This window comes from Chelonia mydas, chromosome 4 (assembly GCF_015237465.2).
Source record: "Chelonia mydas isolate rCheMyd1 chromosome 4, rCheMyd1.pri.v2, whole genome shotgun sequence".
NCBI lineage: Eukaryota > Metazoa > Chordata > Testudines > Cheloniidae > Chelonia > Chelonia mydas.
In genome coordinates, this window is record NC_057852.1 from 45,658,939 (window position 1) to 45,686,333 (window position 27,395).

A 27,395-nucleotide genomic window follows, 5' to 3' on the forward strand; every position below is an offset into this window, starting at 1 on the left:
TTCACCAGAAGTGCTACAGCGGTGCGGGCTGCAGGGACGTTCTGGCCGCTGCTTCCTACAGCTCCCATTCACCAGGAACGGCGAACTGTGGCCACTAGGAGCTGCAGGCGGCCATGACTGTGGACGGTCAATGTAAGCAAACTGTCTCGCAGCCCACCAGCAGATTACCCTGACGGGCCACAGGTCACGACTGTTCTAGAGAGTGCTATCCCAGATGTACTAGAAGTGTGACAAAGGCATAACTGTGTTCAAAGATGTCCATTAATTATTTAATAAGGCACACTCTTCAAACAAACCTTCCTTTACTTTTATTGTATAATGGAAGGCACATTAGTTTATTCATACCTACAGATATTATGTAAACTCTACCACTCATAGTATGGTAAGAACCCTACCTTTTTTTTTACTGTGCTACTTCATAATGAATATAATAGGCCCACCTTTAAAAGGCATGCATGAATAAGATTAAATAATCTTTAAATAACATTTTCTGAGTCACCACACAATTTATATATTAGTAACAATGAAAGAGGATCTCTCCTTTCTCATGTTTTATGATTCGGGAGCAAAGTTAAGAGAGATTCTAAAATCTTCAGAGGCACTTATAAACTAACTACGTAACTCATCTGGATAAGGTTCAGTAAGATTCTACAATATGTGCATGTAGTTGTATCAAAGTAATTCCCACGAGGGTCATTTTCTTACCTCAGCTATCTTTTCGTTTGCCACTTCCAGCTGAGAAATCAGCTCTTGTGTATGAAGTTTCTGTCGACTCAGCTCACTTCTATCAATCAGACAAAATAAGCTGATTAATGTATAGTAATGCATCTGTTATCTAAATAACTAACATTTAATAGATCCTTTCTAAAGGAAGTTTTCCTGGTTTAGTTCATTTTTAATTTGAATGTTGCTCACAATACACGCCGTCAGAAAATATCCCAACTCTAGCTTCTCAGTGATATATTAAAAAGGGTGATGGCAAAGACATGGTGTATTTTTTGTGAAGACCAACAGCCCTTGGAGTTGTCTTCAACATAAATACTCACATTTTACAAATATAGCATTAAGCACACTGAGTACACATACAAATTTTATTTGCAGTGTTCCCCGCTTACATGTTAATAAACTGATAAGTCAACTAAATTAATGTTATATGATTAACCTAAAAAACCAAGCATACTGACCAATTCAGGGAAGTACCTCTCTTGTGCACAGTCTGAAGAACATAAAGTATAATTGCTCACTTTAATCTTTAAAAACGTAGACAGAGATATGGCAATACAACTTTTAGAGAGAAAGGTACAGTAGCATGATATAACTACAAATGTTTAGGTAAGACATTACTTAAGAGTAGAAGGAATTATGTAAATTGTAAGGTGGAAAAAGGATACAGGAAAAGGACAACAGCCATACACTCAAATGGAGAAAAGAGGCAGAAAGATAATTTTCAAACAGAAACTAATCAGCTGGAAAACAACCTCTCCCCCAGAGGTAATTCCTGTTTTCTCTCCGGAATTGTTAAACTTCAGAGCATTTTGGAATAACTTGTTCTGTATGAAAAGTGCTTCTAAAAACACATTCTATTGTATTATAACTGGCCTTCAATGACCTCAAAAAGATTGTCTAAGAATCATAGAGTTTAAAGCCAGAAGGGATCACCAGATAATCTACTCTGACCATCTTTATATCACAGGCCACCAACACCACCCAGCACCAGCACACTAAAGATGAAATCAAAGTAAATGAGACCCACAGAAGATCAGAATATTATGAGCCACAGGCAGAGAACAAGAGGGACTGAGGTGCACCAGTGCTCGAGGTTAGTGCAATGGCAGGGAATTAAGTGAAATATACCCGTAATCCTGGCAAGTGACCCACCCCCACATGCTGCAGAGAAAGGCCAACCCCTGGTCCCCCCAGCATCACTGCCCATCTGACCTGAGGGAAAAGTCCTTCCTAACCCCACATATGGTGATCAGTTAGATCCTGGGCATGTCAGTAAGAACCAGACAGCCAAGCACCTGAGAGAGAATGCTTGGTGCATCTCAGAGCCCTAGCCCTCTCTGCCCAGTGTCCTGTCTCCAGCCATGGAAATCCCTGACGCTTCAGAAGAAAGATATAAAAAGCCCTTCCCAGAATGCATAGGTGTGGGAGGGAGATGCCTTCCTGACCCCCGATGGTGAGCAGCTGAAACCCTGAAGCATGAGCTTCAGGAACATAAGACATAAATTAGAAGTGAGCCCCAGCACTGTTGAGCCCTGGCCCCTACCATCACAAACAGCCCTGTCATACAACTATGTTCACAAATTTGTACAGCTCCCTCTTACAGCTCCCCACAACTTCTATAGGGAGTCTGTTCTAGAACCTGACCCTTCTGATGGTTACAAACTTTCTTCTAATTTCCTTGAATTTGTTCATGGCCAGTTTATATCCATTTGTTCTTGTGCCAGCACTGTCCTTTAGTTTAAATAACTCTTCACTTTACCTGGTACATCAACCCCCCCGCAATGTGTTTACAGAGAACAATCACATTTCCCCTCAGCTTTCTTTTTGCTAGACTAAACAATCCAAGCTCTTCCAGTGTCCACTCATAAAACAGAATGATCAGGGGAATAGAGGGCCTAATAGCTTTTCTCTGCAGCTGTTCTAGTTTAAATTCATCTTTCTTAAACAAGGGTGACTACAATTGTTTGTACACAGTGTTCCAAATGAGAACTTACCAGTGCCTTATACAATGGCATTAATACATCACTATCACTACTGGAAATGCCTCACCGAACACATCTTAGGATCACTTTTGCCCTTTTCCTCCACAGCCACGTCACATTGGTGGCTCATGGTCTTCCTGTGATTGATCTACACAACCAGGTCTCTCTCTTCCTCCATTACAAACTCCCAGCTTGTAGCAGAAATTCTTATTATTAGACCCTAAATGCATGACCTTGCACTTTGTAGTATTGAATTTCATCCCATTTTTGTCACTTCAGTCTTCCATATCTTTCCTGCACAATATTCCAATCCTCCTGTGTATTGATGCTGCCTCCCAACTTTGTATCAGCAGCAAATTTCATTAGCACACTTCCTAATTTTTGTGCCAAGGTCATTAATAAAAATATTGAACAAGTTTGGTCCCAGGACCAATCCTTGAGGAACTTCACTAGTAACCTCCCTCTAGTCCAATAATTCATCTTTCAGAACAGTCAGTAGCCTTCCCCCATTTAGCCAATTCCTAATCTACCCTAGAATGCTCGTACTGATCCACATTTTCTCTAATTTAACTAATGATTTCATGTCAAATGCTTTACTGAAGTTTACAGTAGATTTAAGCATATTAAATCTACTGTACTTCCCTTATCTTAAAAATCTGTTATTTTCTCAAAGGAGGAAATCAGGTTAGACCACCAATCATGGTCTACCTTTGGTAAACCTATGTTGTATTACATCCCCTTTACCCTTTACCTGTATGGTATGTATTACTTCCACCTCATATGTAGTAATTTCCATTTCTAGACACTGATTTCCATCAGCCCTACTGCCTTCATACACACATTCCATATCACAATTGTTACTTAAAACTGAGGCAAAGTATTCATTTAGTTTTTGGGCCATACCTAGATAATCTTTAATTTCCCTCCCATCCACACTGCATAGCGGCCCAATGTATGTAGTTCAAAAACTTGTCTCTTTCACTGTCATAAATATAAAGGGAAGGGTAAACCCCTTTAAAATCCCTCCTGGCCAGAGGAAAAATCCTCTCACCTGTAAAGGGTTAAGAAGCTAAAGGTAACCTCGCTGGCACCTGACCAAAATGACCAATGAGGAGACAAGATACTTTCAAAAGCTGGGAGGAGGGAGAGAGAAACAGAGGGTCTGTGTCTGTCGGTATGCTGCTTTTGCCGGGGATAGAACAGGAATGGAGTCTTAGAACTTTTGGTAAGTAATCTAGCTAGGTATGTGTTAGATTATGATTTCTTTAAATGGCTGAGAAAAGAATTGTGCTGAATAGAATGACTATTTCTGTCTGTGTGTCTTTTTTGTAACTTAAGGTTTTGCCTAGAGGGATTCTCTGTGTTTTGAATCTAATTACCCTGTAAGGTATCTACCATCCTGATTTTACAGAGGTGATTCCTTTATTTCTATTTACTTCTATTTCTATTAAAAGTCTTCTTGTAAGAAAACTGAATGCTTTTTCATTGTTCTCAGATCCAAGGGCTTGGGTCTGTGGTCACCTATGCAAATTGGTGAGGATTTTTACCAAACCTTTCCCAGGAAGTGGGGTGCAAGGGTTGGGAGGATTTTGGGGGGAAAGACGTGTCCAAGCTATGTTTCCCAGTAAACCCAGTTAGAGTTTGGTGGTGGCAGTGGATAAAATTAATTTGTACCTTGGGGAAGTTTTAACCTAAGCTGGTAAAAGTAAGCTTAGGAGGTTTTCATGCAGGTCCCCACATCTGTACCCTAGAGTTCAGAGTGGGGGAGGAACCCTGACATTCACTAACAGAAGTTGGTCCAATAAAAGATGTTACTTCACCCACCCTATCTCTCTAATAACCTGGGACCAACATGGCTACAACACTGTAAAACATCTCTTATTATTTATTTTAATTTCCTTGGCAAGAGCTAATTCATCTGGACTTTTAGCAAGTTTACTTCATTGTTACATTTTCTAACCTCCACAAGGTAGCTTTCTTTACTTACTCCTAATAAGCTTTTTGAGGTAGCTGTTCATCTATCTGGGTCTGGAGCTTTTCCCTACAAGTTTTTTTCCCTTTTGCTTGGGATTTAAATCCTTGAGCTCTTTAATCCAGCTGACTTCATTAACTGCAGCAATTCCCTTAATTTCCCAAAGTCTGCCCTTTTGAAATCAAAACTCATAGTTGATTATCTGGTTTTGATTATCCTGCTATTTCATTGAAATCATGTAATCAACTCATGATCACTCGATCCAAGGTTATTTCCTACAACCAGCTCTTCTCTGATGTCCTCACTACTTACCAAGACCAAGACTAAAATGGCCATCACCTCTTGTTGGTTCAGTGATGATTTGATGAAGAAAACTGTCATCTTTCACATCCAGGAATAAGTGGGCTCTACCAGTATTAGCAGCATTATAATATATAATCTATATCCAGGAAGTTAAAGTCCCCTGACTATGACAATACTCAATAGTATTTATCACTCTAATAGCAGAGAGATCACTATCCAGACCTGAATCTCGCCCTAGGGGTCTATGGCAAATCCTTAAAATTATCCCTACAGAACCTCTTTTACAGTCCTTCACCAAAGAGATTTTTGACCCAAACAGATTCTGTTTTTTCCTTACTATCAATTCATATTTCTTTACAGTTTATCACTTTGTTGATGTTCAGCGCTACCCCACCACCTTTACCTTTATTCTTATCTCTCCTAAACAGAAAATACCTTTCAATTCTACTATTCCAGTCATGGGTGCTATTCCACTATTTTTATGTAATCCTTGTGTATCTGGTTTGACCTTCTGTAACAGTAGTTCCAGTTCCTCCATTTTATTGCACAGACTCCTTGGATTCATGTACAATTATTTCAGTTGTTTCCCTAATACCTCAACCCGATTTTCTAGCTTGTGTTCCATTATCCCTTATTATATATTCATTTAGCAGATTTTCCTGCTCCTGTGTACTCAGCCAGGCGTGGAGATGTCAGAAGTCTCTCCCAGCCTTCTCCCCATATCTCCTAGTTTCTTTTTTTCTAGGAATAGGGTCTAGGAAGAGAAGACAACGATGGCTACTGAGGCAGCAGTAGAAATGATCCGAGGAGAGAAAAGTAAGAAGATGGTTGGATGCAGAAGCTTGGGATGTACATCATCCTTGATGGGGTATTTGATGGAAGCTACTTATGCATGAACTATCACTAACTGTATGGGCCGTGTCTCTATTTAAATAGAGTTACTATAAACTACACACATACTGACAAAACAAATTTTTTTGAAAATAAGGAAACTGTTAATTTTAAATCATCCAACACCACCTTCTTAAATATCACTTGAAGGTCCAAAGAATAATTCTGAATTCAAAATACTAAATAAGTCATTGAAAAATAATCTATTCCTTCTACACTTGTGCGATGAACTGTGGAACTGGCACATTCAACAGCACGGACTTTATCAGAGTGGATGTGATCATGTACAGTGCTACACCAAGAAAATATTTTTAGTTGGAACGTCACACCAAACTACTCTTGAATCGGTTAGGGTCTGCTTAGCAAGTGTCTGCAGTGTGAACTTCAGTTCACGGATATTAGGGTGCAATTCCTGTAATGAGAAAAGGAGTACTTGTGGCACCTTAGAGACTAACCAATTTATTTGAGCATAAGCTTTCGTGAGCTACAGCTCACTTCATCGGATGCATACTGTGGAAACTGCAGAAGACATTATATACACAGAGACCATGAAACAATACCTCCTCCCACCCCACTCTCCTGCTGGTAATAGCCCATCCAAAGTGACCACTCTCTTTACAATGTGTATGATAATCAAGTTGGGCCATTTCCAGCACAAATCCAGGTTTTCTCACCCCCCCCCTTTTTTTTTTTTCCAAAAACCACACACACAAACTCACTCTCCTGCTGGTAATAGCTTATCCAAAGTGACCACCCTCCCTACAATCAAGGTGGGCCATTTCCAGCACAAATCCAGGTTTTCTCACCTCCCCACCCCCATACACACACAAACTCACTCTCCTGCTGGTAATAGCTCATCCAAAGTGACCACCCTCCCTACAATCAAGGTGGGCCATTTCCAGCACAAATCCAGGTTTTCTCACCCCCCCACCCCCCCCCAACACACAAACTCACTCTCCTGCTGGTAATAGCTCATCCAAACTGACCACTCTCCTTACAATGTGTATGATAATCAAGGTGGGCCATTTCCAGCATAAATCCAAGTTTAACCAGAACGTCTGGGGCGGGGGGAGGAGGGGTAGGAAAAAACAAGGGGAAATAGGCTACCTTGCATAATGACTTACCAATCCCAGTCTCTATTTAAGCCTAAATTAATAGTATCCAATTTGCAAATGAATTCCAATTCAGCAGTTTCTCGCTGGAGTCTGGATTTGAAGTTTTTTTGTTGTAAGATAGCGACCTTCATGTCTGTAATTGCGTGACCAGAGAGATTGAAGTACCAGCAGGAGAGTGAGTTTGTGTGTGGGGGGTGAGAAAACCTGGATTTGTGCTGGAAATGGCCCACCTTGATTGTAGGGAGGGTGGTCACTTTGGATGAGCTATTACCAGCAGGAGAGTGAGTTTGTGTGTGTATGGGGGTGGGGAGGTGAGAAAACCTGGATTTGTGCTGGAAATGGCCCACCTTGATTATCATGCACATTGTAGGGAGAGTGGTCACTTTGGATAAGCTATTACCAGCAGGAGAGTGAGTTTGTGTGTGTGTGTTTTGAGGGGGGGGGGTGAGAAAACCTGGATTTGTGCTGGAAATGGCCCACCTTGATTTTCATACACATTGTAAGGAGAGTGGTCACTTTGGATAAGCTATTACCAGCAGGAGAGTGAGTTTGTGTGTGTGGTTTTTGGGAAAAAAGGTGGGGGGGGTGAGAAAACCTGGATTTGTGCTGGAAATGGCCCAACTAGATTATCATACACATTGTAAAGAGAGTGGTCACTTTGGATGGGCTATTACCAGCAGGAGAGTGAGTTTGTGTGTGGGGGGGGGGGGGGCGGGGGCGGAGGGTGAGAAAATCTGGATTTGTGCTGGAAATGGCCCAACTTGATTATTATACACATTGTAAGGAGAGTGGTCACTTTGGATGGGCTATTACCAGCAGGAGAGTGGGGTGGGAGGAGGTATTGTTTCATGATCTCTGTGTATATAATGTCTTCTGCAGTTTCCACAGTATGCATCTGATGAAGTGAGCTGTAGCTCACGAAAGCTTATGCTCAAATAAATTGGTTAGTCTCTAAGGTGCCACAAGTACTCCTTTTCTTTTTGCGAATACAGACTAACACGGCTGTTACTCTAATTCCTGTAATGGACTGTCACAGTGATATCTGGGGATCACCCAGCCCAGTAACAGGTTTTGTCACTGGCTGCCCTGTAACACTGGGATGCCTTAATAGTATGCTGTTATGGTTCAGATCCCTGACACCAGTAACCTGCCCACAAGGACAAGGTCTCACCCTGACTTCCAACAGCCCAGTTACTCCTTGTGGGGTCACTCCAACAGTCCCAAGTCTTCCCAAGTTCTGAACTACCAGACATTCACACTATTCCCCTCTGGTTCATCAACCCCAAAGGGATGAAACCAGCCCCCCTGTTATCAGTTCCTTTGGCACATACATTCCACAGTTTGTGAACCAGATGCCTGCTTGGGTAAAAATAAACAAAAAGTTTATTTAATAGAAAAACCACAGATTTAAAGATGAAATAATAAGGGAAAGCAAAAACCTACAAGTTACACAGAAAACAAACAAAGATGCCATCTCAGGCTTTACACTTCCATATTAGATAACTTGTATTAGAAAAGGGATTTTATCTATTGCTTCTGAACAGTTTCCCAATGTACACACTAGCTATAGGAGGGATCCAACATTTCACAGACAGCTTCTTGCCAACAGGTTTCAGTTTCTAGATGAAAACTTCAGTTTTAAGACTCCTTTTTTTAAATGGCTGCCCCTGCCCCTTTTTTAAACCCTCTCCTGACATAGTCACTCATGGTTATTCAGAGTCGGGAAAATTCCCTTGAATTGATAGCCAGAATGCCTCAGTATCTTTCCGTTAACTTTAATGGTCCACAACTGTGTTTTCCTGGGTTGCAGAGTGGATTGTTACTTGAGTCTAGTTTTGTGTAAACACCTGGCTTGTGAAGCACCTCTCTTCCTTTCCCTGTCTCATTGCTTGCAGTCCTGCTGTGAGATGAAACTGAAATTGCACAATTTTCCATATACACAAATACATAAATTCATAACCATAGTCTGTATATAACTCATAATAAGCATGAAGTTCTGAACATTACAACCTTTCATAAAAGACCTTACTCGATATACTTCCATAGTACACTAATGAGCACATAGTACACTAATGATCATTTTTGGGCCTAAACCTTCTGGTGTCCTCTTAGGGTTTCTGGACCCTGATTGTCATACTAACATAAGTTTAAAGGAAAGGATTTAGCCTCAGAAATGACAAGGAACACTAAAAGTACTGGGCTAAAGAGCTGATCCATTCTGCTTATTAAAAAAAATAATATTAAAACAAAGAGAAAGGCTTTAAAAAAAGTTCAACAAATCCGTTTCTATTGAATATTGTCTTTTCAAAAATAAGTAGAAAACAAAAGGTGAGCTGTTTAGTATTTTGGCAGACGGATGATGAATCTGCCAGCTGCAGCAAGTACCTACCGCAAAACTCTCATATGACAAATATAGTATGTGCCAGATGTTTTTTTCTGTTGAATTATATACTATCATATGCATCAGTTACTCTTAATAATTATGCATTCTGTAGACTGCCAGTACCTGCAGCTGTCTCTCATCCTTAAAATAGGCAGCTATGGCTGCCAAACATTATAGTAGTATATCCAAGAATAATGTTTTAGAAATGGAGGAACCCTCCTTCGGCTAAAAATGCTGTGTAATTCAGTTAATACATTGTATGGTACATCAGAGTACACGGTTCTGGTCAACACCTACATTTAGACATGAAAACTGGAGATTAGTTACATACAAGGACAAGTCTGAAGACTTCCGAGGAATTTACATGACTACATGTGTAATGACACGGGCACCACAACTATGACATGGTGAATGAGAAAACTGGAAGAAAGATACCAAAGGCAGCTGCAGTCAAGTGAAGATAGTGTTTAGAATAAAATTAAAAGCATCATAACGAATAGAATCCTTGCCATGCAGTTTGTGGATTTATGTAATGGATGATCACTGCTCATTGATGAAAGCTTAAAAAAATAAGTAACTCATCACCTTATTTGCTGAAACATAACAGATCTGTTCTCTCAGCCAGTTAGATTTCAATGCAAAAAGCTACATTAACGCAATGTTAAAGTTACAAATGTAATCATATAACTAAATCTCACAGCAACTTGTCCCCATATTATATTTTTTCATACTGAGACTGCTAAATGCATGTGTCAATATGTACAGTATGTGTATCAGTAGAAATTTTTTTCATTGACTGAAAATTGTGAATTTTATAGTTGCATGCAATTTTTAAATACATTCTTTTTTATAAAGAAAAAGACAGCTTGTGCTTAATGATGCTAGCCTTAAATGGCTCTTATTAGCTTTGTAGATAAAAATTTCATTCTAAAGAAAAAAGCTTAGAGATAAATATTATTGCCCTTACTCAGGTTGAGTAGTTCCTTTACTCTGGAATCATCTATGGATTTCAGTGAGATTACTGGCAGACTAAGGTATGCTCAATGCTAAGGAGGCAAAATCTATCAGAATTTGCAGAAAGATCTTAAAATTGTGTGATCTACTTTTTTTTTTTTTTTTTTTTAACATTTGTAGGTTTCATTTTCTCCTCTGTTGAAGGCCATTTTTAGTATCATTTTACTGTTTGTTTCAATGAGATATTTGCAATCTTCTTTGTGAATATTGTTTTAGCCACTGTCCCTACCAGAATCCTGTTAAGGAGAAATATGCTAATGTTACATGGCAAGGAGGATTTCCTTAGGATCTGCTAAAACGTTATGGTCACTAATTATCTGCTAAGTCATTTTTAAACTTACTTCCTCCCCTCATCCCTAAATGTAGGACATATCATGCCACTGAAGTCTAAATACCAAGAGGAGTGAAATAGAGTGCCTGGCATTAAGTGAGTACATTGATACAATAGGCATCATGGAAACTTGGTGGAATGAGGATAATCAATGGAACAATGCAATACCAGGGTACAAAATATACAGGAATAACAGAGTAGTTTGCACTGGTGGGGGAGTGGTACAACATGTTAAAAAAAAGTCAAATAAGGTGAAAATCTTAAATGAATCAAACTGTACCACAGAATCTTTATGGATAGAAATTCCATGCTTGAGTAATGAGTGTAGCAATACAAATGTACTACTAATGGTGGTGACCAGGATGGTGACAGTGACTGTGAAATGCTCAGGAAGATTTAGAGAGGATTCAAAGGCAGAGAACACAACAATAATGGGTGATTTCAACTATTCTCATATTGACTGGGTAAAAATCACCTCAGAGCATGATGCAGAGATAAAATTTCTAGACACCATAAATGACTGCTTCTTGGAGCAGCTAGTTCTGTAACTCACAAGGGGACAGGCAATTCTTCATTTAGTCCTAAATAGAGCAGAGGATTTGGCTCATGAAATAACTATAGCCAAACCTCTCAGTAATAGTGACCATTACCTCTGGGTAATTAAGTTTAGCATCCTTGTAGAAGAGAATATATCAAAAAACCCACCACAGTAACATTTTACTCTAAAAAGATGATTTACACATGAAGGACAACACTAGTTAGATGGAAATTAAAAAGAGCAGTTACAAGGCTAAAATGTCTGCAAAAAGCATGGAGATTGCTTAAAAACACCGCAGTAGAGACTCAGACTAAATGCATGCCCGCAGTGAAAAACAACAGGAGGAGGACCAAAAGAATTGCCATGGTTAAACAACAGAGTAATGGAGGCCGCTAGAGGCAAAAAGGCATCCCTTAAAATGTGGAAATCAAATCCTAATGAGGAAAATAGGAAGGAGCACAAACCTTGGCAAGTAAAATGTAAAAATATAACATGGGCCAAGAAAGAATTTGAGAAGCATCTTGCTAAAAATAAACAAAAATTACTGTTATTTTTTGCAAGTACATTAGAAGCAGGCAGCTTGCCAAACACACAGTGGAACCACAAGACAACAAAGGTTTTAAAGGAGCATCTGAGGAAAACAAGGCCATTGTAGAGGATGTGGGAGACACTCATATCAGATTTCAGAGTAGCAGCCATGTTAGTCTGTATTCACAAAAAGAAAAGGAGTACTTGTGGCACCTTAGAGAGGAACACATTTATTTGAGCATAAGCTTTCGTGAGCTGCATCCGATGAAGTGAGCTGTAGCTCACGGAAGCTTATGCTCAAATAAATTTGTTCGTCTCTAAGGTGCCACAAGTACTCCTTTTCTTTTTACTCATATCAGAGCTATTCTTTTGGGGCAACAAATCTGAAGTAATGGAACTGATGTCAGACTAACTGGCCTACTGTTGCCTGGGTCATTCCATTTACTCGTTTTGAGCAGGCGTCACTGAATTCAGTGGGGAGTGGATCTTAAAAATTGATGCATGATGTCCCTTTTAGCTATGAGACGTCTTCAGAGAGGAATAATTACAAGTCAAGTTTGGAGGATATTTGAGTTATGGGTGTTGAAAGAGATCAATAGTTTTGAAAAAAGTGTTATTTCCCTCCAACCCTCTCATAACTCAAAAATTGCTGAATAGATTTTAACAGGAACAATTTCAGCTCATCATTAAGTTTCACCTCAAAAGAATTTACAACAAATATAAACGTGAAAATAGATGATAATGGAAATCTGATCACAATTTTAAATAGGCTTTACAACTTAAAGATAATAATACGACAGGACTGACACCATAACTTGTCAGCAACAACAACCAGCAGACAAAAATATTACATCTACATTCCAATGACAATGTCTCCTACTTCTAAAATAAACATTTTGGGTATGTTACAGCAATTCTATATCAGCAGAAGACCATTATCCAATGAAATGGTTCTATTCTATTGACATCTCTTAATTACTACATACTCTTCTATAATAACAGGCAGAAAGTCTAGAAGCTATTAGCACTAGGATGCATGAAAATTTCTAATCCATTGAGTTGAACTCCTGACCCGATGATATTTAATATAGAGGGGGAAAAAGGCACTGCAGTAGCATGGAAGTCAAAAGGTTTATGTGAAACTGACACAGGAACATACTCTGTCAGTTCTTCATTTGGCTCTGCATATTTCCCACCTATGAATATTGTGCTACCTTGAGATGCCTTATGGTAGAACCGTCTTAGCAGTGTTGGAATGCTCTCATGTCCCCACCTCTCCTCTGAGCATCACCTACATTCTGAGGGCAAGGCTGTAGTGGGCAGAGCACCCTCACCACCTCAGTTCCTTCCAACCACATTCTTGGACGGATGTGAAACATTCTGATCTCTTTGGAGTCTGAGTCTCTCTTTTCTTTAGATAGTTAGTGTTAGTTTTTTAGTACAATTAGTTTCTTTCCCAGTTTCAGGTTATGGCAGAATCTAAGCAGCAGAACAAGCTGGGATTCATGAGGTTGTGCTGGTACTGGAAAGCAGGCATTGAGGGCCTCCTCCTAACAGAGAGAATCAAATCTAGAGAGCGGGCTGTCAATCTTGTGTCCTTTAGTTTTTCCAGAAGTTCATCTGTCTTTTCACTGAAAAGACCCTCCCCCTCGAAGTGGAGATCCTCCAGCATAATCTTAGTGTCTAGAGCTACAGAGAATGAACCAGCCTCCTGATAGTCACAGTAGATGTTAGTGATCTGGCAACAGAGTCCAAAGCATCAAGGGGCTTAGACAGTGTTTGGCTACATTTTGGCCCTCCATTAAAATGGCATTTGCTAACCCTCTTATTTTGACTGGTAAGTCTCCTGTAAAAAAAATGCTATCTTCTCCCATAAATGGAATTGGTAGCAGGCCATGACCACCTGATAAGTCACCACCCTAATACCAATGGACAATGAAGACCATTCCCTAACCAATCAATTCTTCCCCCACTTGTTGCAGCGGAGAAGTGTAGTTGTCCAGATCTTGCCCCATTATTGGCAGCAGCCACCACCAGTAAATTAGGGATAGGATGTGAATGGAAGTAAGAAACCCCCTCAGAGGGTATCTGATCCAACTTGTCATCTTTCTTAGAAATAGACTGACAAGAAGCAGGTGTGGTCCACACAGATTTAGTTGGCTATAGCAAATTATCCAAAATGGGTGTGGACATTCTGGTCCTCAAAGTAGCAGTAAAGATATCAAGTACCAGGTGAAAACTCTCTTCCACAGGCACTGCAGGAGGATTTAAAGGGGACACCATATGATCCACCAAACTGTGGAATGGTTTAGCATCCTGGGAAGGAAAAGAGCCTGATGCCACCCACATGTTCATCTAATGTGATGGCAGTAATGAAAGCTACTTAGACAGATAAATGATAGAATGCTCAGGGTACTGAGAGCAGTTCAGAGGGCTCAAAAGGATAGTTTCATTAGTATGGCCAACACCAAACTGAGATCCCAAGAAGGGACAGGCTCTCTAACAGAGGGATATACATTTGATAAACCTTTAGACCTGTGTTTCCCAAACTTGGGATGCCACCTTGTTCAGGGAAAGCCCCTGGCGGGACGGGATGGTTTGTTTACCTGCCACGTCCACAGGTTTGGCCGATTGCGGCTCCCACTGGCTGTGGTTTGCTGTACCCAGCCAATGGGGGCTGCGGGAAGTGGCGCAGGCCGAGGGACATGTTCTGTGTCATTTGCAGACTTACTAAACCCCTCCCCGCATTATACTAACTGCTCGTGTCAGTCGCTTATACTAACTTTCTAACATGAGCTGGAAATTGGTTGTATCATTTCTCTCCTACCTACAATTCTGTTTCTTTCCAGTATCTTCTAGCTGTCTAGGTAGAGCTTCAGCAGTTCCTGATACAGTATATGTGAAACCATCACTTTTGGTGCTGGAAAAGGCCTCAACATTGGAGACACAAGTGTTTTCTAAGTTTGTGTTAACAGTCTGCCTCATTTCCGAAACTTCCATACACTCTTTCATTTGCAGATTTTTTTAACCTATAAAAGCCATTTTTCTGATGGGCCTTGCCAGGTCTCAAGACTGACTGGACTGTTTGTGCTTCCTTTCTTTGTTGGGATAATGGAACCCTCTTTTTCTCATACACATTTCATCCATCTATTCCCCCTCCCCATCTACAATTCTCACTTGCTATATACTCTCCTGAACTTTGTTGCTGATTTTGAAATATGTCTGTTTTCCATTGTAATTTGTGACTTTGCTTTCTGTCTCTGCTCTGTTATATGCCAACCTCATGTTAAACCCATAGAATTATGGCCAGTTTTGTACACACTCCTTCAAGGCAGGAAAAACACTTTTAGCCAGTCTTCTCCCAGAAGGATGTATCTATGTGAAAATTATCTTCTATTCTACAGAGATTCTTACATCACCCATCATCATAGTATCTGAATGCCTTCTAGTAGGGCATTAAGTAATGCGACTAACATTGGTCATATGTTATTTGGGCCGCCATCCTCTCTCCACAGGGAGAAGTATTTACAGTGGAAGGTCTTGTTTTGGTAGAAATTTTTTAAATATACATATTGCTATGTATTTCTGTTAGAGAAAACAAAGTAAAAAAATTCACCTTGCCCTTTGAGTGCAAGGTGGTGAGGTTTGTGATGTTCCTTAGTTTTTGGGTGAATTTATTCCATAGTCTTGGATGAGACCCCGAAAAAATTCTGTCCCCCTCGCGACTAGCTTTGCTCTTATTGTAGAGTTCTATTGTGCCAGAGGAGTGAAGATGTCAATCATCGTCTTTATCCCAGAAGTTTAGACTCAGACTTTAAAGCCAGAATGGACCACTGTGATCATCTAATCTCTGCACAGAACGTCATCCACCCACTCCTATAATAGACCCATAACCTCAGGCCGTTACTGAAGTCCTCAAATAATTATTTAAAGACTTCAAGCTTGCAAAGCAAGGAGCAATTCCAGCAACTGTCATGGGCGGTAAGGAGGAACTGAGGGGCCGTGGAGTTGGTTGGGTGCTTTATACAAGAGCTACAGTCGCATGGCAGCAGAAGGTGCTCGAGCCGCCCCGGCGGGTACCACTGAGGGAAACATTTCTGGCAATTATTATTGGTGTGCACCCACACTTGGAGTGGAATGCACACATACAATCACTTGAAGAATCAAGAACAGCTGTACAGATTATTACAGGTCTGGAGGAACAAACAAAGAAAGACTTAAATATTTATAACTGATAAGAGAAGGACATAACATTAGTCAACAAATATCTGAAGGGTGCAAACAAGGAGGGACAAGGAATCACTCTGGATAGAAAAGGGCAAATTACTATGAGAAAATTAATGAAATTAAGACAAGAAAAGTTAGCCTGAATTTCAGAAAAAACTTCCTAAGAATCAATGACAATTAAACTGTGGAACTGTCCTCTCAGGTATAAGATGGAAACTCCATTACCTGGGGTATTTAAAATTAGACTGTACAGTTCAATAGTAAATGTACAGAAGATAACCATTCTGCATTGGAAAGGGGGTGGATGAGGTAACCTAATAGCTCTTTTGTCTCTCTAAGTCCCCTGTTGCAAATACACACATAATTAACTTTACTGATGTGAGTAGTCCCATTGACTTCATAGGGCTAATCACGAGTAAAATTAAACATGCATGTGTTTGCAGTATCTGCCCCAAAGATCTATAATTGTCCAACTAGTTTTAATCACAAATTACAAAATGATTAGATTAAATTTAGTTCTACAAAAAAGATGTCAAGAATCCTACTGTGGGACTTGATTAAAAGCAATGTTTTCTCCAGTGTTGTGACATCACTGGCATTTTATTTTTGTAGCTATTTTAAAAAAAAACTTAGGTAATTTACCCTTCAGTAGAACCTGATGGATCATGGAAAACAAAAGATTACAGTTAGAAACAATTTTAAATCATTTTTCTGTTCTTTCCTGATTCTTTATTACTAGAGTAATTATGTGGAAACAGAATCTTTGTTTATGATGTTTTCTGGTTCTTTTGCTTATTCTTCACCTGAAGTCATGATTTTATCTTTTTGACATAATCATAACTGCAGAAATAATTGTGTGTCATGTCACAAATAGAGTATTGGGATCTAAAAGTGAGGCATGTGGAGTTCCTGTTTCATGCAAATGTCCTAAGCAATAAAACCAAAGGGAAAGGGAATTATTAGAAATAAGCAGAACTGTCTGTAAATGTTAACTTTTTCAGGAGATGAAACTGGGACTTTATCTTGAATAGTGAATCTAAGTCTATTTATATCATACTAAAAAAAGAAAAGGAGTACTTGTGCACCTTAGAGACTAACAAATTTATTTGAGCATAAGCTTTTGTGAGCTACAGCTCACTTCATCAGATGCATTCCTATATATCATACTGTTTATTATGCACAGATTAACTGTATACAAGTGCCAGACAGATTTCAAATAGTATATTTGTAAAAAGATAAAGGCAATTCAAGTCTTTGGTGTTGGGAGTCAAGGTTTTCTGACGCCACCTACAGACACCAAAATAAAGTAGCATTTACCAACAGCAGCCCTAAACAACTGGTGCTAAGTGGGGAAAAAAGGAACACCCCACTCTGAAATCAATCAATAGAGGGCTACTGCTTTCAATTCCTTAGGAAACTGTCTGATTCCTTGCTTACTAGAAGGAATGATCAAAATGACTGCACCCTTTTCACACATGCAAGCTAGACTGAAATTCAGCTTTCGGGGACTGGAAGGGAAAAGTGACATAAGTGGTATAATCAGAGTAATGTAACCTCCTCTGCAGATAGATCTTGATTAGATTTGGCTTAAGCCATTCAGTCACAAGTAAACTGAACATTTTAGTTTGGTTCTAGTAATTTATTCATGTCATAAAACCACCTATCATTAAACAATATGCAGGGGGAAACTTGGACAAAATACAGAGCCCAGTCTCTTATTCCTGGCCCCAAACCTACCTCAATTCTTTATAAGTCCTAAAATATAGTACATTTATCTCCAAGTTAAAATTCATATCACCACCACCATTTCCAGCTAGAGTAACACATATTACATATATAGTGTCAAAAGTGTACTAGGAACTTTATAGACAATTTTCAAAATGGCAGCCATGTTAGTCTGTATCAGCAAAAACAACAAGGAGTCCTTGTGGCAACTCAGAGACTAACAAATTTATTTAGGAATAAGCTTTTGTGGGCTAGAACCCACTTCATCAGATGCATGGAGTGGAAAATACAGGAGCAGGTATAAATACATGAAAAGATGTGAGTTCCCTTACCAAGTGTGAGGTCAATCTAACGAGACAATTCAATTAACAGCAGGATACCAAGGAAGGAAAAATAACTTTAGTAGTGGTAATGAGAGTGGCCCATTTCAAACTGTTGACAAGAAGGTGAGAGTAACAGTAGGGGGAAATCAGTATGGGGGAAATTAGGTTTAGGTTTTGTAATGACCCAACCACTCCCAGTCTTTATGCAGGCCTAATCTGACGGTGTCCAGTTTGCAAATTAATTCCAATTCTGCAGTTTCAAATTGGCCGGACTGGCTCTAGGCATGTGCTTGGGGTGGCACAATTCCAAGGGCGGCATTCTGGCCATCTTTTTTTTCTTTTCACCCCTTGGGCGGCATTCCGGCCACCCCCGCCCCCCCCCCCCTTTTTTTTTTTGCTTGAGCAGTTGCGCTCTCGGAGCTTGAGGCGGCAAATTTTTGCTTGGGGCGGCAAAAAACCTGCACGTTGGAGTCTGTTTTTGAAGTTTTTTTGTTGAAGAATTGCCACTTTTAGGTCTGTTATTGAGTGACCAGAGAGACTGAAGTGTTCTCCTACTGGTTTTTGAATGTTATAATTCCTGATATCAGATTTATGACCATTTATTCTTTTGCGTAGAGACTGTCCGGTTTGGCCAATGTACATGACAGAGGGGCACTTCTGGCACGTGATGGCATATATCACATTGGTAGACAGACAATGAAATTCCTTGCTCTGAAGAGCTTACAAATGTTTTAATAAATGTAAATATTGTATATTTTTTCACCTCATGACTGTTGATGTGGAGAGCAACAGACCTCAAAATGTTATAGCTTTGAGAGTTCCCACTAACTGACACGCTGGAAGCATGTCTCCAGAGTGAGACTCACAACTTGTATTACTTGAAAATGGTCATTCTATTTCTTTTCATGACTTAACTTTTTCATTCTCTTTCATAATTAGTTTATAAATATTACAATATGTAATAAGCATTTGCTAAGTTCACTGCATTTTAATTTTGCTTTATTGTACCTTCAATTATAATTATCAAAATACATGTATAAACTGAAGCGCTCAAAAGTCACCACGGTGCATTTTGCAGAACTATTTTGTCTTTTTACAGTAGTAAAAAGACTAAAAATGGTCATAAGCTATTATACTGCCAAGCATAACGTTTTTGTTTGGAAGCATAACCTTTGTTGTAAGAAGCACCGACCTTCTTCGTTGCCTCCAAGACTGACTTTTGACATTAGTATATTGGAACAGTCCTAGCTCCTTGCTCTCATTCTGGGCCAAGGTGAAACCCAATATCAATAATCTTCTTTTAAGAAGTGTACAGTATCTTTAGATGATGTCTGCTTGCTAATTTACTTCATAACATAAATGAGACCATACTGTGTTCTTATGGAATACAGTCTACATATATTCACAATGCTATCCTCTAATTTATGAGTGCTTTGCCACAAACCTAAGTTGAGCTTTGAAAGACAGGGATGATCATGAGCTCAGACTGAACAGAGTCCTGAGTAACTGAAAAATCCTGGATCATTTTTTCATTGAGGTATAAAAATATACTTGCCAAATATCATCATGTATTTATATAATTTCCTTCACTGAAATAACCAACCTGAGAAGGTATCTAGTATTATTTTAAATAGTCTCACTTGGTTTTTCACTTTCAAATTCCAAAACCTATTTTTTGTCCATACAGCTTACTTTTTAAGTTAGGAAATGAAATAGCCAGCAGTAATGCTAAAAGGTCTCATTTACTGTTTATTTTTAAAAAATTTTTGGATTTCCCTCTATATACTGAGAACTCTGTGGACTGAAAAGAGGATAAACAAGTGACACTGAAGGAATGGAAAATTAAATAGCTGCTGCTGGGAAATAAGAGGAGAAGCTGAAATATTTCAAATACCTGGAAAGGAGAGACTGAAATCACACGGAGAAAATTCTGCAATGAACAGTGCCAGGATTCAAGGCAAAGGAATGGTATAAGAAACTCAACCATCAGCAAATGGGTCAGTGATTCAGTGAAGAAAAACACTGAGTAACAGTGAGCTCTGGTGAACTGGGGTACAGAAAGGCCATAGAACAATATGTTTTTGTAAAGGAGGTTGCAAATTAATGAGAAACAAACTTACCTAACATTATATAGCACATTAAAAAGAAATCATTTAACTTTTTATAAGAAAATTCTATTTGATCCCACCATTAACATGATCTTTTTATTCTCGTATATATAACTGAGCCTCAAATGTCAAACACTAATTTCTCAAAGTGCCAAGATATAGCTCAGACTATCCTCAAAACACAGTGAATATCTACTAGGATATACTGCTAAATGTAGAGTTTTCTGTTCAGTTTACAAAAACCAAAATGGATCTGCAGCCATCTGCATGGAGGATCACAATGCTGCTGATCTATCAGAAGCTGAGATTAAGTTGAAATATGTTTTAAAAGCTATTTAAAGAAGAATGTTAAAGTTTGTGTAGCTTCAAGGAAAACCTAACTTTGTACCAGGTGGCATCTAGCCCTTAAAATATGTTGAGAGCTGAGTGCCGATCAACCAAACTTGGACCCCAATCCAAAGCTCCCTGAAGTCAGTCTTCCCATTAACTTCAGTGGCCTTTTGACTAAGCCCTGGGTTACTATGCTGAAGGTTAGCTAGAACGAGTTTCATCACAGAGGAGTTCTGCAATGTCGCTATACTTAAGGGTGTTGTTGATTTTCCATTATAAGCCTTCTTTTTGAGGCATTCACCACTCCGTTATTTTACGTTTAGATGAATCAACAGTAATATTTCTTAATTCATGGCAAAGCAAGACTTTGCCTCTATTTTTTAAATAAATATTTGGAATCTGTTAGATTCTAATATGGATGAGGACCTTATTTTCAAGAATGACTACCGAATAAATAGGGGAATCTGAGTGGGAAGTTCTGCTGGAGAAGGGAGAAGGCAAGCTGCTGTTCCTTAGGGACAGTGAGTAAGTTTTTGTGTTTTTTTTTTGTTTTGCTTTCAGTTTGCACAGGCTGGTAGGGGGGCAGTGTGTTGTGAGAGAAGCAGAGTCCTGATTAGGCGATGAGGTTTGCCTGATTTGGGGGCCTATAAAGACAGCCAAACAGCCAGCCAGTAGCACAAAAGCAGCAAACAGAGGAGTTTGAGTGGGAGTTTTAGGGAGGGATTCTGTGGTGTTCTAGTTTTGTTTTGGTGCTTGTTTGTGTTTTGTATTTTTCCTAGGACAGATACAAAGGCAGCACTGGTAATGACCCAAGGAATGGAAGAAACAATGAATATGACCACATGTGGAAGCTGTGGATTATCCTGGAGTGGGTATCTGAAAAGAGCTTTGTATGCATGAAGTGCCATCAAATAGAGCTGATGGAAGAGAACATCTGAGGTGTGGAGATGCAGGTGAAAACTATGGTTGAGTTTCAAAGAGGATTCAAGCCGACGATAGAAGGAAGGTGACAGGACGCTGAAAGGAAAAGTCAAGACTCTGCAGATGCAAGCTGGACTGAAGAACTCTGAGGGGAGGCTGCTGGGTGAGGAGAGTGGCCAGTGGAAGCATCTGACTATGAGAACCAAGCAGAGGAAAAAAAGACTGGGTAGTGAAAAAGTAGAGCTCAGGAATAGGTTTGCTGAGCTGGAAAATGAAGAAAGGGCACAGCAGGTAGTAACTGAAGTGGGGAGGGCTAGAAAGAAGGGAAGAGTGGCTACACCTATAAGAAGAGGGGAATAGTCAACGGAGATACCTAGAGTTTGGAACCCCATGAGCATACAGTATGACTTGCAGAAGATTGCAAGGGAGAACAAAAAACAAGAGGACTTGCAGTCAGAAAGAATAGGAGGTAGGCCAGAGAACCACACCAACACCAAGTCTATGTGACTGGTGACTCCCAATTACGAAGAACAGACAAGTCCATCACCAGAGCTGATCTGTAGAACAAAAGGGTGTGCTGTCTGCCAGGACCTAAGATACAGGATCTGGACCTGAGGCACAGGATCTGGACCTGAGGCTGAAGAGGATCCTAATGGGAGAAGAAAAGAATCCACTGATTGTCTTTCACATGGGAACAAATGATACAGCTAGATTCTTGCTAGAATGCATCAAAGGAGACTATGCCAGGCTGGGGAAGATGCTTAAAGAAATGGAGGCTCAGGTAGAATCCCACTGAAGATCACTTGAGCCTCCATTTCTTTAAGTGTCTTCCCAGCCTGGCACAGAAACTAGAACTACTAGTGCACGAAGTGAAACCAGATATTATAGAGATAACAGAAACATGGTGGAAAAATAGTCATGACTGTAGTACAGGTATACAAGGGAATGTGCTGTTCAGCAAAGACAGAAATAAAGGTAAAGGTGGTGGAGTAGCATTGTTATGAATGATGAAGTAGACTGTAAAGAAATTAGAAGTGATGGAATGGATAAGACAGACTCTGTTTGGGTCAAATCACATTGGTGAAGAAAGCTACCAGAGCTTCCCCTGGGACAGTGCTTGTGTATACTACAGACCCCCCAGAATCAAATTTGGATATGGAGAGGGAGAGAGCGCTCTTTAATTTTTTTAATGAAATAAATACTACTGGGAAATATGTGATTATGGGAGGCTTTAATTTCCCAGATACAGATTTGAGGACAAATGCTACTAATAATGATAGGGCCCAGATTTTCTGGATGAGATAGCTGATGGATTTTTTCACCAAATAGCTGCTGAACCAACAAGAGATGATGCTATCTTAGATTTGCTTTTGGTGAGTAGCGAGGACCTCAAAGAATAACTTGTTGTAGAGGAAAACCTTGGTTCGAGTGATCATGAGCTAATTCAATTTAAACTAGGGCTGTCAAGCGATTAAAAAAATTAATCATGATTAATTATACTGTTAAACGATAACAGAATATCATTTATTTGAATATTTTTTGGATGTTTTCTACATTTTCAAATATATTGATTTCAATTACAGCACAAAATACAAAGTGTACAGTGCTCACTTTATATTTATTTTTCATCACAAGTATTTGCAATGTAAAAAAACCCAAAAGAAATAGTATTTTTCAATTCACCTAATACAAGTACTATAGTGCAAATTTATCATGAAAGTAGAACTTACAAATGTAGAATTATGTAAAAAAAAGAAACCTGCATTCAAAAAAAAAAAAACCCAATGTAAAATTTTAGAGCCTGCAAGTCCACTCAGTCCTACTTTTTGTTCAGGCAATCGCTCAGACAAACAAGTTTGTTTACATTTGAAAGAGATAATGCTGCCTGCTTTTTGTTCACAATGTCACCTGAAAGTGAGAACAGGCATTCTCATGGCGTCACCAGATATTTACTTGCTAGATGTACTAAAGATTTTTATGTCCTTTCATGCTTCAACCACCATTCCAGGGGACATGCATCCATGCTGATGACGGGTTCTGCTGGATAACAATCCAAAGCAGTACAGACCGACGCATGTTCATTTTCATTATCTGAGTCAGATGCCACCAGCAGGAGGTTGATTTTCTTTTTTGGTGGTTTGGGTTCCGTAGTTTCCGCATTGGAGTGTTGCTCTTTTAAGACGTCTGAAAGCATGCTCCACACCTTGTCCCTCTCAGATTTTGGAACATACTTCAGATTCTTAAACCTTGGGTTGAGTGCTGTAGCTATCTTTAGAAATCTCACATTGGTGCCTTCTTTGCATTTTGTGAAATCTGCAGTGAAAGTGTTCTTAAAATGAACTACATGTGCTGGGTCATCATGTAAGACTGCTAGAACATGAAATATATGGCAGAATGCAGGTAAAACAGAGCAGGGGACATACAATTCTCCCCCAAGGAGTTCAGTCACAAATTTAATTAACACATTATTTTCTTAACGAGCGTCATCAGCATGGAAGCATGTCCTCTGGAACGGTGGCCGAAGCATGAAGGGGCATACGAATGTTTAGCATATCTGGCATGTAAATACCTTGCAATTCGGGCTACAAAAGTGCCATGCAGATGCCTGTTCTCACTTTCTGGTGACATTGTAAATAAGAAGAGGGCAGCATTATCTCTTGCAAATGTAAACAAACTTGTTTTGTCTTAGTGATTGGCTGAACAAGAAGTAGGACTGAATGGACTTGCAGGCTCTGAAGTTTTACATTGTTTTGTTTTTGAGTGCAGCTATGTGACAAAGAGATTGCACGACAGTACTTGTATGAGGTGAACTGAAAAATACTATTTCTTTTGTTTATCAATTTTACAGTGCAAATATTTGTCTCAAAAATACACACTTTGATTTCAATTACAACACAGAATACAATATATATGAAAATGTACAAAAACATCCAAAATATTTAATAAATTTCAATCGGTATGCTATTGTTTAACAGTGCGATTAAAAACTGAGATTAATCACGATTAATTTTTTTAATCGCAATTAATTTTTTCAAGTTAATCATGCGAGTTAACTGCGATTAAATCGACAGCCCTAGTTTAAACTAAACAGAAGGATAAACAAAAATATATCTGCAAAGGATAAACAAAAATATATCTGCAACTAGATCCCTGATTTAAAAAGGGAAAACTTAAAAAAATAAGGGAATTAGTTTGGGAAGTGGACTGGACTGAAGAACTCACGGATCTGAATGTGGAGGAGGTCTGGAGCTACTTTAAGTCAAAGTTTCTGAAGCCTGCATCCCAAGCAAGGGGGAAAAAATGTAGGGAAGTGTTACAGATCAAGCTCGTTGAGCAAGCATTTCAAATAGGTGATTAAGAGAAATCCTACAAGGAATGGAAGATGGGAAGGATCAGTGAGGAAAGCTGTATCTTGGAAGTCAGAAAGTGTAGGGATAAAGTGAGAACTGCCAAAAGCCAAGCAAGCATGGGACCTTGCAAAGGAAATAAAAATCAATAATAAAAGGTTTCATAGCTATATAAATAAAAAAAACAAAGAAAGGAGAAGTGGGACAGCTAAACATGAGGATAGCAAACTAGGCATAGCCCAACACCCAAAATACTGTGTCTCAGTTTTTAATAAGGGTCATGAAAATCTTAGGGGTAGTGGCAGGGTGGCTAATTGGAACAAGGATATGGAAGTAGAAGTTGCCAAATCTAAGGTAGAAGTCAAACTCAAACAGCTTAATAGGACTAAAATCGGGGGGCCCGAATAATCTCTATCCAAGAATATTAAAGGAACTGACACATGAAATTGCAAGCCCAATAGCAAGGATTTTTAATGAATCTGTAACCTTGGGGGTTGTATCCCATGACTGGAGAACTGCTAATGTAGCACCTATTTTTAAGAAAGGGAAAAAAGTGATCCAGGAAACTACAGGCCTGTTAGTATGACCACAATTCTATTCAAGGTCTTGGAACAAATTCTGAAAGAGAAAATAGTTAAGGACATGGAGGCAAACGGTAATTGGGATAAAATACAACATGGTTTTACAAAAGGTAGATTGTGCCAGTCCATCCTGATCTCCTCCTTTGAGGAGATAAACTGACTTTTTATACAAAGGAAATCCAGTAGATCTAATCTACCTGGATTTCAGTAAAATATTTGATACAGTTCCACATGGGAAATTAGTTAAATTGGAAAACATGGGGATTAATATGAAAACTGAAAGGTGGATAAGGAATTGGTTAGAGGGGAGACTAAAATGGGTCATACTGAAAGGTGAACTGTCGGGCTAGCAGTGGAATCCCTCAGGGATCAGTCTTGGGGCCAATCTTCTTTAATATTTTTATTAGCGAGGTTGGCACAAAAAGTGAGTGTGTGCTAATAAAATTTGCGGATGACACAAAGTTGAGGATATTGCCAGTATGCAAATTTTCATAATAGTAGCTGTGTTAGTCTGTATCCGCAAAAAGAAAAAGGAGTACTTGTGGCACCTTAGAGACTAACAAATTGATTTGAGCATAAGCTTTTGTGAGCTACAGCTCACTTCATCGGACGCATGCAGTGGAAAATACAGTGGGGAGATTTATATACACAGAGAACATGAAACAATGTGTTACCATACACACTGTAACCAGAGTGATCAGGTACGGTGAGCTATTACCAGCAGGAGAGTGGGGGAGAAAACCTTTTGTAGTGATGATCAAGGTGGGCCATTTACAGCAGTTGACAAGAACGTGTGAGGAACAGTGGAGGGGGGGGAAGGGGGATGTTTATCCCCCTTCCCCCCCTCCTCTGTTCCTCACACGTTCTTGTCAACTGCTGTAAATGGCCCACCTTGATCATCACTACAAAAGGTTTTCTCCCCCACTCTCCTGCTGGTAATAGCTCACCTTACCTGATCACTCTGGTTACAGTGTGTATGGTAACTTCAAACTGGAACAGGTGCAGAGAAGGGCTACTAGGATGATCAGAGGAACAGAAAACCTACCTTATGAGAGAAGACTCAAAAAACTTGGCTTGTTTAGCCTAACCAAAAGAAGACTCGGGGAGATATGATTGCACTTTATAAATACATCAGAGGGATAAATACCAGGGAGGGAGAGGAGTTATTTAAGCTAAGCACCTATGTCAACACAAGAACAGATGTATATAAACTGGCCATCAACAAGTTTAGGCTTGAAATTAGATGAAGGTTTCTAATCATCAGAGAAGTGAAGTTCTGGAACAGCCTTCCGAGGGGAGAAGTGGAGGGCAAAAATCCTAACTGGCTTCAAGACTGAACTTGATAAGTTTATGGAGGGGATGGTATGATGAGACTGCCTACAAACAGCATGTAGCCCAGGGGTTGGCGACCTTTGGCATGCAGCCCATCAGGGTAATCCACTGGCAGACTGCAAGACATTTTGTTTATGTTGACCGTCTGCAGGCATGGCCCCCCGCAGCTCCCAGTGGCAATGATTTGCTGTTCCCGGCCAATGGGAGCTGCAGGAAATGGCAGCCAGCATCCCCCTGCAGCCTGTGGCTTCCCGCAGATCCCACTGGCTGGGAATGGCAAACTGTGGTCACTGGGAGCTGCGGGGGCCATGCTTGCGGACGGTCAACATAAACAAAAGGTCTCGCGACCCGCCAGCAGTCTACCTTGATGGGCCACATGCCGAAGGTTGCCAACCCCTGATGTAGCCAATCTGTGACTGCTAGCAGCAAATATCTCCAATAGCCCGTTACGGGACACTAGATGGGGAGGGCTCGGAGTTACTACAGAGAATTCTTTCCCAGGTGTCTGTCTAGTGGGTCTTTGCCACATGCTCAGGGTCTAACTGATCACCATATTTAGGGATGGGAAGGAATTTCCCCCCATGTCAGACTGGCAGAGATCCTGGGGTTTTTTTTTTGCCTTCCTTTGCAGTGTGGGGCACAGATTACTTCCAGGTTTAAACTAGTGTAAATGGCAAATTCTCTGCAACTTGAAGTCTTTAAATCATGATTTGAGGAC

General features: G+C 39.7%; 1 protein-coding gene across 8 annotated transcripts in view; it reads right to left on the bottom strand.

The window, feature by feature from the left end:
- SCLT1 (sodium channel and clathrin linker 1) overlaps positions 1–27,395 on the bottom strand; it is a 129,022-nt gene that overhangs the window by 16,571 nt on the left and 85,056 nt on the right. For 4 of the 8 annotated variants that reach the window (XM_037897205.2, XM_027821620.3, XM_043545563.1 and 1 more), the window contains one exon: positions 706–784. In XM_037897205.2, the coding sequence (XP_037753133.1) occupies positions 706–784 (79 nt within the window). Of the gene's footprint in view, positions 1–705; positions 785–8,072; positions 8,890–17,939; positions 22,067–27,395 lie in introns of those variants that run through there. The other 4 variants (XM_043545567.1, XM_043545565.1, XM_043545573.1 and 1 more) reach the window with 4 other exon arrangements.